This window comes from Sander lucioperca, chromosome 20, assembly GCF_008315115.2.
Source record: "Sander lucioperca isolate FBNREF2018 chromosome 20, SLUC_FBN_1.2, whole genome shotgun sequence".
Taxonomy (NCBI): Eukaryota; Metazoa; Chordata; class Actinopteri; order Perciformes; family Percidae; genus Sander; species Sander lucioperca.
In genome coordinates this window covers 29,290,100-29,304,573 of record NC_050192.1, presented here as the reverse complement: position 1 = coordinate 29,304,573, position 14,474 = coordinate 29,290,100, and the positions used below count along the sequence as shown (strand labels likewise).

Here is a 14,474-nt window from a genome sequence, read left to right as displayed (position 1 = left end):
ATAACTCCACTGTTGAAGGGCTGAATTATGGGGAAAAAAAATACATTGTCACTAGTGGTATCTGGCCATGCTCCCATAGAGATTCCACCCAACACGGTGGAGGTGAATGGATTCTGTTTGTGGTGCTCTCATCATTGATAAAGTGTTTATTTGGTAACACTTTACTTGAAGGTATCTACAAAAGAGTGACATGACACAGTCATGAACACATGACACTGTCATGACACAGTCATGACACATGAACCCTGAACCCATGAAACTCTAACCCTAACTTGTCATGACAAAAACCGAATGACACTTACTAAAAGAAGCGTTATGTCATAAACGTTTATGACTTGTTCATAATGTTTATGACACGTTCATGACAGTGTCATGTCACTCTTATGTAGATACCTTCAAGTAAAGTGTAACCGTTTATTTCGCTGAGCTCATGTACCTTCGACGAGGTAATGTAACAAAAAAATTACATATATGAAACGCTATCACAACGCTGTTTTTATCGCTTAATCAAAAGCCGAGTCCAGAGGTTAAGTGTCCTAGCCAGTTAAAAGTAGTTGTCCTTGCTTTCACCCACAGTTGCGACGCCCGCGCTGCAGCGCCACTTATTTACAACTTTAGGTTCACAAGAGCTCATCTGTTCCTCCGTCGTGTCTCCTAAACCCTTGAGAGAGATTTTTCCATCTCCGTAAATTGCCAAATTAGCCGCTCCCAGAGCGCAATCAGCAGCCGCTTTCATGACAAACCCGAGGGAAAATTGGATGTTTATTGGCTTAGCCAGCCAGAGACGAGAGCGAGGAGGCGTCCTCTGGAAGGACAATGTCGTGCTCAGCTTCGGATAATAACCTCTTCTTCGTCTTCCTTTTTTCTCTCCTGCTTGCTTTATCACTTTATTGTAAGTACCGTCTGTCACTCAGGTTGGGAGGTGTTTGCAGAATTTGGAGTTGTTGAAGCAGGGATGATAAGCAAATCTCGTCTAGATACATCCATTCAGCGTGCACTCTTAATAATTCCATTATTACCAGAGTGAGGCGATACACTGATGATTACAGCTGTCGTAACATCACATTAGGTAGCTTCTCCAGGCTTTCCCAATGTTTGGCAGTACAACTTGATGAAGTTGATCAAGCTGGATTCATCCTCTGTGAGCTGAATAAGGGCGGAAAGAGCACCAAAATACTTTACTCAAATAAAAAAGTACTCTGACTATTAAGAGCTTTTACTTAAAGGACAATTCTGTCGCAAAGTGAACCTAGGGGTTAATAACACGTGTACCGAGTCGACCGTTCTCTGGGATATGTTTTCATGCTAATCAAATGTGTCTCTGGCTTGAAACAAGCTAGTGCAAACCGCTGATTAGCTTATAATGCTAGTCTTCGGGGCAGAGGGTAAAGTAAAAAGAAATTGCTTTTATAACACTAACAAGGCTCAAAATATCACCACACTTCAACCGTAGCATAATGAGGGTCCCTACATGTAAACCGAAGCATTGAGAACTTTGTAACGTGGAAGTGTAGTGCTATTTTTAGCCTTGTTAGTGGTATAGAAATAGCGATTTCTATTTACTTTAACCGTGCCACGATACTAGCATATAAAACATATCCCAGAGAACGGTCGACTCGGTACACATGTGTTACTAACCCCTAGGTTCATTTTGCGCCGGAATTGTCCTTTAAGTATAAATAAGATTACTTGTGAACATTTAAATTAAAGTTTGTTTTTTTTGGATTGCTAAATGACAGTGGGCACAACTGGAGAGACATGTGCAAAACTCTGACTACAGTCTGCACAGCAGCAGTTCATGTGGACCAGACTAGTTCGTTTTTCATTGCTTGAACACAATTTTCAAAACTCTACACACTTACTCAATTCAATTCAATTTATTTATAGTGTCAACAACCACAACAGGAGTTATCTCAGGACACTTTATAGATAGAGTAGGTCTAGACCACACTCAATAATTTACAAAGACCCAACAATTCCCCCCAAGAGCAAGCCTTTGGTGCAACAGTGGCGAGGAAAAACTTTTTTACAGGCAGAAACCTATATATGGAATATGGAACATGGTTCCATATGGAATATGGAACCTATATAAAGACTCTGAAAGAGTTACATATACATTGTACTGTTGGAGAGAAACAGTGAACAGGTAAAAGAGCAAAGATACCAATATGTCCAGGTAAGATGTCTGAGGTTACATATACAGCTTTAAAAAAAAAACTTTATTTACTACAGTATAACTGTGCACTTTCAGAAAGTCATGCAGGTGGAAGCAATGGAAACACCACATTCATTTGTATTTATAGATTATTTAGGTGCATGGCAGAGAGAGAGGACATCTAATGTGATAATGAAAACATGTGGCCTGATGCTGGAGAGAGGCAGGATTCGCCCCACAATGCTTTGTTACTATTACGTACCTTTAGTTTGTAACTTTTTTTTCCCCAGTAATTACGTAAATTACTACAGACAAAATAAAAATATATATCTATTGAAGCAAACTGCTGTTTTTCATTCCTTCTTGTTTACCTTAAAAGCTGGTTATGTATAAAATAAGTAAGTTCATGTGAAAGAATTTCTCTTTTCTTTAAAGAACTTCATATCTTTATCTATATGCCTAAAGCTTAACAGGATGTTTTATCAAATAACTGAGTTAACATTTAACCCTGGTAGGACAAATGACAACACTCCTACTCAAAAAGCAATATTACAAAATTAGATTTTCAACATTGATTTACTATTTTGTCCATATATTACGCTACTTGTGTGAACCCAAGACTGTTATAAACTCATTTCAAGCATCAAAACAACTGAGTTTAGAGTTGTTTTCACAAGAGATTTGAGAAATTTCAAAAAGCAAACATCAACTTTTCAGCTTTTATCTCTTTACAGATTGCTCTGGAACACATTTGGGCCTCAGTGTACAGAACACTGAGTTTGTTCTGAACATCTTCATATGAAACACATGCGTATCCGGTTAGATGCAAATATCCTTAAAATGTGAATGTAAAAATGCCCTTAGACCTCAAAGGGTTAAATGTGTACACGGTTGTGTGCCCTTGACTTGGGCAGCTGTGTGTGTGTGAGTGTGTGTGTGTGTGTGTGTGTGTGTGTGTGTGTGTGTGTTGTAAAGCACTTTGTCCATTACGGTATGAAAGCGTTATGTAAGTGCCATTCGATGCGAGATCAAGCTTGTCACTTTGGGCTGTGGTCGCCCTTCTGCAGCTAGTTTGATGGACATTCAGTGGAATGTAAATGTGTAAACTGTGATTATTTGCACATGTATGTATAAGCATGCAGCCTACTGTAACTGCAACTGTCTGTTTTTATACAAACAGAAATAAACAAGAAGGAAATGTTCCTAAATTTGAATTCAAACTGGATGATGTAAGCAGTCAGATCTGGCAGAAATTGGGCTGTACAGCCTACAAAAAGCACAGTATGTTTGATGTAGAGTACAGACATTACTTATTACGTACATGTAATTAGTTACTTCCACCCCTGGACTTAAACTACTTTTGCACTAGAATATAGCTTGTGTGGACAAATTAATATTTTGTCCATCAATATAATTACCTTGTGGGCACAAGTTCTTAACATATCTTGTGTGAACTAGATATGAATCTAATATCTTGTGTGCACAAATTATTCTGTTGTGTGCATCTTTTGAAGTTCCATAGATGCCCAAAAGTCAAGTCAAGTCAACTTTATTGTCAATTCTGCAATATGTACAGAGCAATTGAAAATACATTTCTCTCCAACTCACGGTGCAATAAGGACACGTACAACAAGCATAATATAAAAGATAAGAAATATATATATACAATAGAAATAAAAAAGATATGTAATATATACAATACAGTTATAAAATCTAAATAGTGCAAATGTAAGCCAAAACTGTAAAACAGTATAGGAAACTAAAGAAGCCTGGGGAATGAAGCTGTTAAAATAAGGTCTTAATCTGGTTGTTATAAACCATAATAATCATTTAACCAAACCTTTATCTTAGTAGTTACAGTTTTTGTGTATGGGTTAGGGACTCATCTGAACAAAAAATGTTTTCGTGACAGATTTGCAGCTTCCTCAAACCTGAGTGAAGAACCTTGAAATGTCAAACCACCCACTCACACTGCAGTGTATACCAACAGCATGCCAGCTCACGTGTTCCCTTTCTTTCTCGCTCCTTTTCTGTGTGTGTCTGTGTGTGTTCTGTATCTCAATAATTCAGCAGCGGGGATGGGGCCGGAGGAGCTGCACGGCTCACTGTGCAGCCTCGGCTAAAGCAAACAGCAGCGCTGGCTGCAGGCTCTATAGGTTTTTGCTGCAGCTGGTGCAGCAGACGTGTCTCTGCCTGCATTGTGCTGCCTTCACTTTGTAGCCTGGAAGCTCCCATCAAAGCAGCATTGCGCTAAACAGAGCACAGAGAGGCGATGGCAGGATGCTCAGTTTGTTGTTGCCAGGGATGCACCGAATCCAGTATTCAGCTTTGGATTCGGCTGAATATTGGGCTTTTTGACAGGGTTTGGTTTCTGCCGAACTTTAGAATTTTTTTTTCCACCGAACCGAACCCTACGCTTGCACTACGCGCGCTACGCTGGTCGACGTAATCACGGCGCCGTTGATTACGGGAAGGTGTTTACGTAGGTGGAGCGTTCAATGCAGTAGGCTGTGAGAAAGTGAAAATGGAACTGGTGAGCAGAAAAAGTTTGTTTGGCAGTACTTTCAGTCAAAAGAAGGCCATTCAAGTCCAGCTACATGTTCAATCTGCAATGCTGATTTGTCTCGTGGTGGCACAATACACAACATCACCGCTGTTACAACATTTGGTATGAAACATCTGAAAGAATACGAGTTGTGCATGAAGGAATCTACAGACAGCAGCCAAAATGCAGCAACTTCAGGTACGGCAAAGGAAGGACAGTCACAGCTAAAAACTGGTGTTAACCAGACAACCATTACCAGCTCTGCTTAGGCCTATGGTAATTGTCAGAGTAGTTTTCCCACTTGTCTTCCTGGCATAATGTTACCTATTCTTTTTTTTTACAGTTAAAATAAAATAAAATGAAAAATACACTGCTGTGGACGTTGTTGACTTCATTAATGTGTTTACTGTGTTCATGGACTGAGGATGGGAGGATTTGGTATTCAGTTTCAGATTTGGCAGAATCTTAACCAGTGGATTCAGTATTCAGCCGAACCCCAAAAATCTGGATTCTGTGCATCACTAGTTGTTGCAAGGCCTATTAAAAAAAAAATCTGGCATCAAAAAATACTTACTCGGTTAGAGGACTGTAATGCAGTCACGGCTGTGTTTCACATATGTTGTTGCGCTTCTGAAATGTGGAAGACGTTCCACGATGTGTACCACTCCAGGGGCAATTCTAGGATCAGAGCTTTAGGGGTCCCTGGCACCTTTTCAACGTAATTTAACTTTATTCTACTGTGCTAACTTTGTTGTTAACATCATTTTGGACCATCATGATAGGTTGAAACACTGAATTATGGGTAACACTTTACTTGAAGGATAAGAGTAATGTGAAAAGGCTACCTTTATCCCTTTTCACTAGGCCCTGTTCCCAAAATGAATACTGTTTGGTGTCTGCTTAATTCTTAATATCACTAATGTTGTAGGTTATTGTTTTAGTGTATTTGTTACTTTATTATTTGACATAGGCCTGTTCGGCAGGTTTTATGGGTTCATAGTGTTGTGCTGTGGTTCTGCCTGTGATGTGGGGGGGGTAGCTCAGCTGCTCACCAGCTTAATCAGGGAGAGTGGATACAGGTTTGCCTCATTAGGTCTTTTCTGAAGGGAGGGGCTGGGCAATCCTAAGGTGAAGAACAATAGGTAAGGTAGTTCTGCAGTAACTGACATGTTTATAATATTTGGGGTACCTATTGTAGTGGGTGCACATATATGTATAAATAGTATTGTCGGCAGTAACTGATCTACCCTATTGTAATGATGTTTTGAGAAACTTAAGTGTTACTGTTGCTTGCTCAGGATAGCTCACCCTATACTCACCTGTGCAGGTATTAGGGTCCAATTAGGGGAGGCTGAGTTATAAAGGGCTTCAGGAGAAGAAGGCTGGAGGAATGTTGGCAGCTGGCTGTGAGGTTGCTGTTATTTTGTCTCAGTTTAATATTGTTTTGTATTTTGGTTTGAGTATATTTTGGTGTCATTTTGTTGTCTATGCACCACCTGTCTATACTTTGTATATCACATTGCACTTTTCTGCTTTTTTTTGCACTTCTGGTTGGACACAAAATACATTTCGTTGTCTTTGTACTTGTACAATGACAATAAAGTTGAATCTAATCTAAATTTTTTTTTAAAAAAGCACAGGGGAGACACTTTGTTTCTCCATCTCCACCGCCAGTCGGTACTCGCTCCGGAGCTAACCCCCTCACTCTCTCACTCACTCTACCACACACTCCCCACGCATGCGCACACACACACACACACACACACACACACACACACACACACACACATACACATACCTGCCGACCCTGCTATTCTCTTAAAGAGATACGCTAGAATGACGCAGACTCCAGCGTATAAGTCAGGCCACTTCGGTAGGCTACGACGTAAGCTCTGCGTGGAGCCTCAGCAGAACCATAAATCAGACTTTAGCCCCGACGTTAGCAACAAGCTAAAACGCTCTAGGCTCACTCACTTAAGGTGGTCCAGCTGTTCTCATTTTAGTGACAAGCTGCTCAGCTGAACTTAGTGTGAGCTGTTGTGACAACCAGATGAAACTCATTTTGTATTGTTTATAGTTGTTAGACCAGACATCCGTAGCATTTTCTCCTCCCTTATTATACAAACAGGAAAATCAGGAAAATTTTTAATTAAATTTAAAAATAACAGTTGAATCTTTTCATGTCTTTATTTTTCACCCCAAATTACAGATACTAGTAGTAGTATCAATAGGAGTATTGATAAGCAGTATCGGTATTGATAAAATCCTAATTTACCAAAGATGATTTTTTTTTCTTCATTTTTCAATGTCTTCATTGATTTTTTGCACTCAAAGGTAGTACATTACAACTTTTGTTTAACAAGTCCCCAACAAGACTTCTTTGTTCTGTGACTGTGTAAAATCATTGTGCACAAACGTTTTCTGTGGAAGATGCTGGGGAAAACTGATCTGGGTTACTTCTCCTCTGTAACTTCCCTGTGATTAATTACATAACAAATTTGCAGTATTCACCTTTACCCATCTCTGTGTTTTCTGTGCTTTGATTATCCATAACAGTTGCACCTTTGCTATCACTCTCCAACACAATGTCTCAGTCCTTTCCCCTTCTGGACTTTACCACCCAAAGATGAATAGTTAGTGTTTGTTATGAGCAGTCCAGCCGCTTATTCAGTCTACCACCTCCTGTGACACTGATCCATCTTTATTGATCGTATGTCCACTGAAGCTGAGCCAGATCCAGACTCCATTTAGTTTAGTGTAGGTGGATGTGGCTATGAATGCAAATGTCCCGCTCTAACATGTGACTCTTCTTCTTCTTTCTTTGTTGCAGATGAGAAAGAGGATAGCATCCTGGGAAGTATCCTGCTGCCAAGCTTTCACATCTCCATGTTGTCTGTGGATGACCACATCAGCAGGAAATACGCCTTCAAGGTAAATCGCAAGTGTCTGCTTACAGTGTCTGTTTTTGAATTAATGGTGGTGATGATGATGAAGCTAACAAAGTGCCTGAATGCTTTTATTTTTTTCTTCTTCCCCAAAACCAGGTTTAGAATGGTTTACTTAAAGGTGCACTATGAGTTCCTGCATGGTTTTAGTGCAGGGAGAGAGATTTCATACTTCATATGTTCTCCATGTGTTCTTTTGTTTCATTTTTTTGTTTTCTTTCGTACATTTGACCCTTAACGATTTCAAATTAATATACTGCTGTTTCTTTATTGACCCTAAATAAATTAACGCACACACACACACACACACACACACAAACACGAACATATTATCCTCAATGCTTTGGCAAAAAATAAAAATCCGGAAATTCATGCCAATAAAGCAATTTGATTGCAATGAACTTAGTTTCTTATTAAGTTTACACAATGAAAACTGAAGAGTTGGGACTTGGGGCCACTGTACAGAGCCTCACAGTACACATATGTAAGAACACATTTTTTTTAGTCACTTCCGGTAATTAGGGCACCCGGTACGGGCGCAGGAAGCAAAAGGGATATCATCTGTTCACCTGTGTGGTTTATGTGAACGAGAGTACATCACATGACCTTTGGACACCTCTGTATGCCAGTAATACACTTGTGAAATGTCTTGGATGCACAACCTTGTTTGTTTCTCCTGCAAATAAATCTACAAAAGGATTATTGGATTATTGGATGTGTGAGCCATTAACAGAAGTGCGTCTGGCAAGTTAGTTTCCCTGCTCAGCCCCTCCCCGGCTAAGATTTTAGTTTTCAGAGAGTCGCCTATAACATGCACAGCTTAATCAAACACATACTGCACACACAGAACGTTGCTGGTCGGGCACTTAAGTGTCATTCTTATTCATGCAGTTTTACCTACAGTATGCCAAGATACAGACAGGAGTCTCAAAGACTTTCACACTAGTGCGTTTTCACACTTGAGCTGAAACCCATGGAGAGACAGGCAGGGAGCACACTCACACACACACACACACACACACACCCTCTCTTCTGCCAGCAGGGATGATGTAAAGACTCCCTGCTGGTTTCTCAAGGTCCCCATCACACTGTTGTTTATCTCCTCCTCTCTCGGTCGATCTGTTTCTCCTCCTCCTTCTATTTATCAATCTCTCACTGGCAATCTCCTCCCCCCACCCTCCCCTCTCTCTCTCTCTCTACACTGCCAGGCCACTCACCCCAACATGCGGACGTATTATTTCTGCACTGACACATCCAAAGAGATGGAGTCCTGGATGAAAGTCATGACGGATGCTGCCCTCGTCCACTCTGAACCAGTGAGAAGGTCGGTACTCGTCACAGGGACGTGCCTACAGACAGATGGGATGGTTGTGAAATAAAGTTAGACGCACACAGTCACGTATTCTCCAGATTAGAGTGCTATAATATTCATGAAGTGTTTTATCATATCTCTAGGGTCATCCTAAATGCCTCTAAAAGTGCCTAGTTAAGAGTTTCCTCTCACGAAGACAGGAACAACTCCTCAACTAACAGACAGGCAGAGCTGAGCTTGTTGTCATGGGTGATATTGTGTTTCATGGAGGAACTTAACATATAATTAGTTTCATTAACCCTGTGAGGACACACTGGTGAGTCTAAGCGATGTTTGACACAATCCTACTCAAAAAGCAATATTACAAAATTTCATTTTAGACATTTATTTACTATTCATATATTACGCTACTTCTGTGAACCCAAGACTTTTATAAACTCATTACAAGCATCAAAACAGCTGAGTTTAGAGTTGTTTTCACAAGAGATTTGAGAAATTTCAAAAAGCGAACATCAACTTCACACATTTGGGCCTCAGTGTACAGAACACTGAGTTTGTTCTGAACATCTTCATATGAAACACGTGTATCCGGTTAGATGCAAATATCCTTAAAATGTGAATTTAAAAAGAAATGTAAAAATGCCCTTAGACCTCAGAAGGTTAAGCAACAGAATGATCATTTTCCACTGTCGGAGACTAATTTCCAATATCTGAATGACACCCTGAGAGTCTTGCTAGAGGTTGGAGGGTGCTTTCCGTTGTCTCCATCATTTGGTGTAAGGTCATAAAACTCAGTCCCAGTCACTCTTTCTCCCATCTGGTCATTCAGACAAAATCAAACGTGTTTGATATTATCCTAACTTTGAAGTCTTGGAAGTGAAGTTAAATCACGTGAACATTGTCAACAACCAATGGGTGCTCTCCCTCCAGCACCAAACAGGAAGTAGCAAACCAGTTAGAGCCAGTGTTGTTGATGGTTGCTATTGCGTCGCGCTAAGCTAAACGCTAAAGAGGGAAAGTTGCAGAATTTCGACCCTTCTGAAGCGCGTCTTCACAAACTATGAGAGTCTTTAACGTTAGACGTAAGAGAATGTCAGACTTTTTAAAGTCTGTTTAAATTCTTCTAGTGTATGGTAGGCATTAGTCGAAGACTATAGAATTTTGCAATGACTGGGGATCTTTCATGGTCACAGTTTGCAAGACTACAACTAGATTTGTTTAGAAAAAATGAACCTAGCTAGCTAGCTACCGTTAGCGTTAGCTGGTAACTTGAGAGAAAGTTTGCCGATGTTGTGTTCTGCCGTACATGCAGATGAATGTCTCCAGTACCCGGAGGTCTGTGTTTATCCACCGGTAAATCTCCACTGGATGACTCACTTCAGAAGGGTTGGAAATCTGCAGCTTTCCCTCTTCAGCATTTAGCTTAGCGCAGTGCCATAGCATACATAAATAACACTGGCTCTAGCCGGTTTGCTGCTGATTGCTGAGCGTGAAGACAACATTAAGGAAGTTGAAGAAAGATCAGTGATCTATTCTTTTTCAGTAACATACGTCTAACAAAGCCTTACCCTAATCACAGTTACAGTGAATGAATGAATCACAGCGGTTATGTCTTCATAAGTTCCCATCGATAGAAAATAAACAAATATAGATGTTTAGATAATCCAAAAAAAGTTTTAAAGTTTAAAAAAAGTAGGCCTACTATACTACTATTTCTGCACCCAACACAAAATGTCCCATATACAGTATATTATACAGTGAGTCCTGTATCACACTGAGGGAATATATTCACAGGTTAAAAGTCATGGGTGTGAATATGAAGGCATTGCTCGGGAAACGGCCATACTGTAAATCTTTTTTTTCCACAGAAAAATCATACATTCCACAAACAAGTGAACAAATACATGACAGATCAGGTCTAACCACCAATTATTAAGAAAATAAAAAATAGAAAGAAGAAAAAAAGAAATGCAAATAAATCAATAAATAAAGGTGCTTGAGATTCCTTCCTTGTTTGACAACTACATTTTTGGATAAACTCAATGATCTATCAGAGTGACAGAAAAAAGGGCTCAAAACAACAACAGTAATTTCCATAAAGAAATAAGACACACAGCCCAGTATTTTGAACTCCCCATTGGTCTGTCCTCCCTATTAAATACAATAGTTAAATACGACAGTAATGCTTCTCTGTGGTTGACCCAATACCCAGTGGGAACTGACTCTGTCCAGTCTTGCACAGGTCACAGGTTTCTGGCAGAGATCAGAGCAGAGGGGTAACAGAGTTTGAGGGGCTGTCAGACAAACACAGGACTTCTGACACTTGAGTTATCTTTGACATCTATGAGAAAACTTGACTATTTGTTACATTCTTGTCTTTCTTTCTTGCCAGACTGGACAAGTTGAAAGTGGATCAGCGGACATCTCAGGAGTTGAACAACTTTCTGAACCACAGAGCCCTAACCCGGCCCGAGATCCAGAACAACGAACGCAACCGCGAGCCCATGCGACAACACTCCCTGTCTCGAGTCGACGACAAACGGCAGAAAGACCTGGAGAAACACAACTGCCAGCGGGAGTACTACACCTTACAGAGAGATGGGGAGAAGTACTCGCTGAAGAAAGACGGCGTGAGCTACATGCTCCAGAAGGACGGAGAGAGGTACATGCTGCGAAAAGACGGGGAGAAGTCTTCGCTGCAGAAAGACGGCGAGGTGTGCGCACTCCACAGGGATCTGGAGAAGCATGCTGTCCAGAACAAGGATGAAAAGTGCACTGTGACGCCGACGGAGGAGAAATATGCTCCGTCTAAAGATGGAGAGAAGTACCTGCTCGCGAAGGATGGAGAGAAATACGCACTGCAAAAAATAGGAGACAGGCACACACTCCAAAAAGATGGACCAAAATACGTTCCCCAGAAGCAGGTGAAGAGACAGCTATCATTAAAGGAGACGGAGAGGTACGGCGTCATGAGGGAGATGGAGAATAAATATGGTACCATACAGGTTTTGGACAAATACGGCACTCTGAAGGAAGTGAGGAAATACAGCACACTCCGGGAAGGGGATAAATACGCTACTCTCAGAGATGCAGGGAAGTATGCTACGATCCGTGGCGGGGATAGATATGGCTTCCAGAGAGACCCGAGTGCAGAGAGGTCTCTGACTAAAATCAGCAGCATCAAGCTGCAGCCGGCTCAGGCCGCTGCTATCGCAGCCGCAGTGTCTGCATCTCGCCAGGGCCAAGCCAATCTCATTGTCCAGCATCCTGCGCAGGTCAACGGCTCGGGATCCGTGGCGGCACCCGCTGAGCAGACAGGGGACTGCAGCCCGGCAGAGGTGGACAGCAGCCTGGCCATGGGTCCAGGAAAGTCCCCTGCTCCAGTACAGGAGCCGGAGAAGGGCCTGTCCCGGACCAACTCCATGCAGCAGCTGGAACACTGGGTCCGCACACACAGGACAAGAGGACAGGACGATGACACCAGGAGGTGAGACTGACACAGTGTGTGCCCACATGTGCTTGTGTAGGGCTCGGTATTGTTAAAAAATGTATGATACCAATACGGTGACTTTGATACTGGTTCCTGAACCATACCATACTAATTTTATAAAATTTATTTTAACAAAAATAAATTTTAACACTTTACTTGAAGGTATCTACATAAGAGTGACATGACACTGTCATAAACACATGACGCAGTCATGACACATGAACCCTAACCCTAACTTGTCATGACAAAAACCGAATGACACTTACTAAAAGAAGTTACGTCATAAACGAGGTGCATAATGAGGTCATTTTGTCCACCTTCACTTCTCAGGAATTAGATTCTTTAAATGTAACCCCACCATTCAGAACCATAGACTGTAAAAATAAGGTACGTAGCATTCGTAACATCACCAGTCGGTTTGTAGACTTGTTTTTGGTCTCTTTAGCTGCTAAATGCTCCACTGTGTTCACCAGCTAGTCTCTAACTGTCTGTCTTGTTTGCTGCGGAGCAGGGAGGGAACAGTGGCTTTTTCTCTAAAAACAAAGCTATGAAAGGGCTGAGAGTGAACTAAAACTGTCGTGGGCCTGTCAGCTCAACAATGAGCACTGTTTTCGCTTTGTCATTTCATACATTGTTATTACAAGAACATAGATCATAGCCACTTTAAGAGTTGTTATCAAAGTCGACTTACAACCTATATAGCTGCTTGGCACCATTTTAGCTAGCTAACAGACGTTTTCTTTTAAAATCCTGTCTTCAAAGCTTTAATTGGTCAATTGCCTCTCTAACTGATGGAAATAGTAGTCAATTAGCATAACCAGTGTTGCCAATTTAGCGAAGTTTTCTCTAGATTTGGTGACTTTTAAGACCCCCTTTTCCCAACTTCCACTTTTGAAAAAAGCGCACAGCGACAACGCTAGCTAAGTTTTGGGCAGACAGACAGTGTGTTCCATTTTTTTCCATTTGTACTCTGAAGTCGGATTTTCTGAGTTCAAAGTCGGAAACACTCCCCCTGACCTCGGATTTCCGAGCTCGGAACTCGGACAACCTCTCAGTACCACGTTATTATGGAACCCACGCAGCTTCTAGGAGGGACCCGTCCTTCAATAGCATTCACACGCTACTATTGGCCAGGCATCGATGCTTACACAAGGTAACGGAACCTGATTTGTTCAGGTCCTATCCCCTGACCAATCGGCTATCCTAACCTTTACCACTCGAGGTCAATGCCTAACCCCAACCAATCGGGCTGCTTTGTAGGGCGGGACTTTCGTAGAAGTAGCATGGGATCCATAATAACGCCGCAGTACCCATAGCTAAAAATCCAACATGGCTGCCCCGTGCATCAACAGCAGTGAAAGCTGTAGTAACATACAGTTTTTTATTTTTAGCACTTCTGTCTTATTTGTGTCTCACTAAATCAGGCACACACACACACACACACACAAACACACAGTCCTGTCCAACTTTTATATACGGACATGATTTTTGCTAAATATTTCCTGTTTCTACGGTACCACTGACTGCAACTATCTGTTTCCAACAAAACAGAGCCAGAGAACTTCTACTACAAAAAATAAATGTCAAACTGACTGACAGACACGTGATGTACATTCTTCTTAGAAAACAATCATGATATATTGTCTTTAGAAGTGTTTTATTCAACTTTTGTTTTTGTTAATGAAGGAAAAGAAAATTGCAATACTCAATAATATCCAATCGCAATACTTCTAGAATCACAATAAATGAAAATCACAATACAAGTCCAATCAGCACCCATGTATCGGGAAAGAATTGAATCGGGACTAAAGCATATCGTCCCGGCCCTAGTAGGTATATGATGTTTTCTTTTTAACTCAAACAAAAGAATGTGTTTTCAGCACACTGAACTTTCACAGCACATATTTCAACCCTTCATGCGCATTATACTTTCTATCTTCACTGCAATCTAAGGGGCGACCTCTCACCCCGACAGGTCTGCTCCTCCACAAGATTTAAAACCTTTTTTTTAAACTCTGCCATTCCGT

General features: G+C 41.1%; 1 protein-coding gene across 15 annotated transcripts in view; it reads left to right on the top strand.

The window, feature by feature from the left end:
- LOC116042039 (pleckstrin homology domain-containing family A member 5-like) overlaps positions 1 to 14,474 on the top strand; it is a 267,224-nt gene that overhangs the window by 204,039 nt on the left and 48,711 nt on the right. For all 15 annotated transcript variants that reach the window (XM_035996062.1, XM_031288155.2, XM_031288163.2 and 12 more), the window contains 3 exons: positions 7,531 to 7,631; positions 8,854 to 8,969; positions 11,350 to 12,444. In XM_035996062.1, the coding sequence (XP_035851955.1) occupies positions 7,531 to 7,631; positions 8,854 to 8,969; positions 11,350 to 12,444 (1,312 nt within the window). The remainder of the gene's footprint in view (positions 1 to 7,530; positions 7,632 to 8,853; positions 8,970 to 11,349; positions 12,445 to 14,474) is intronic.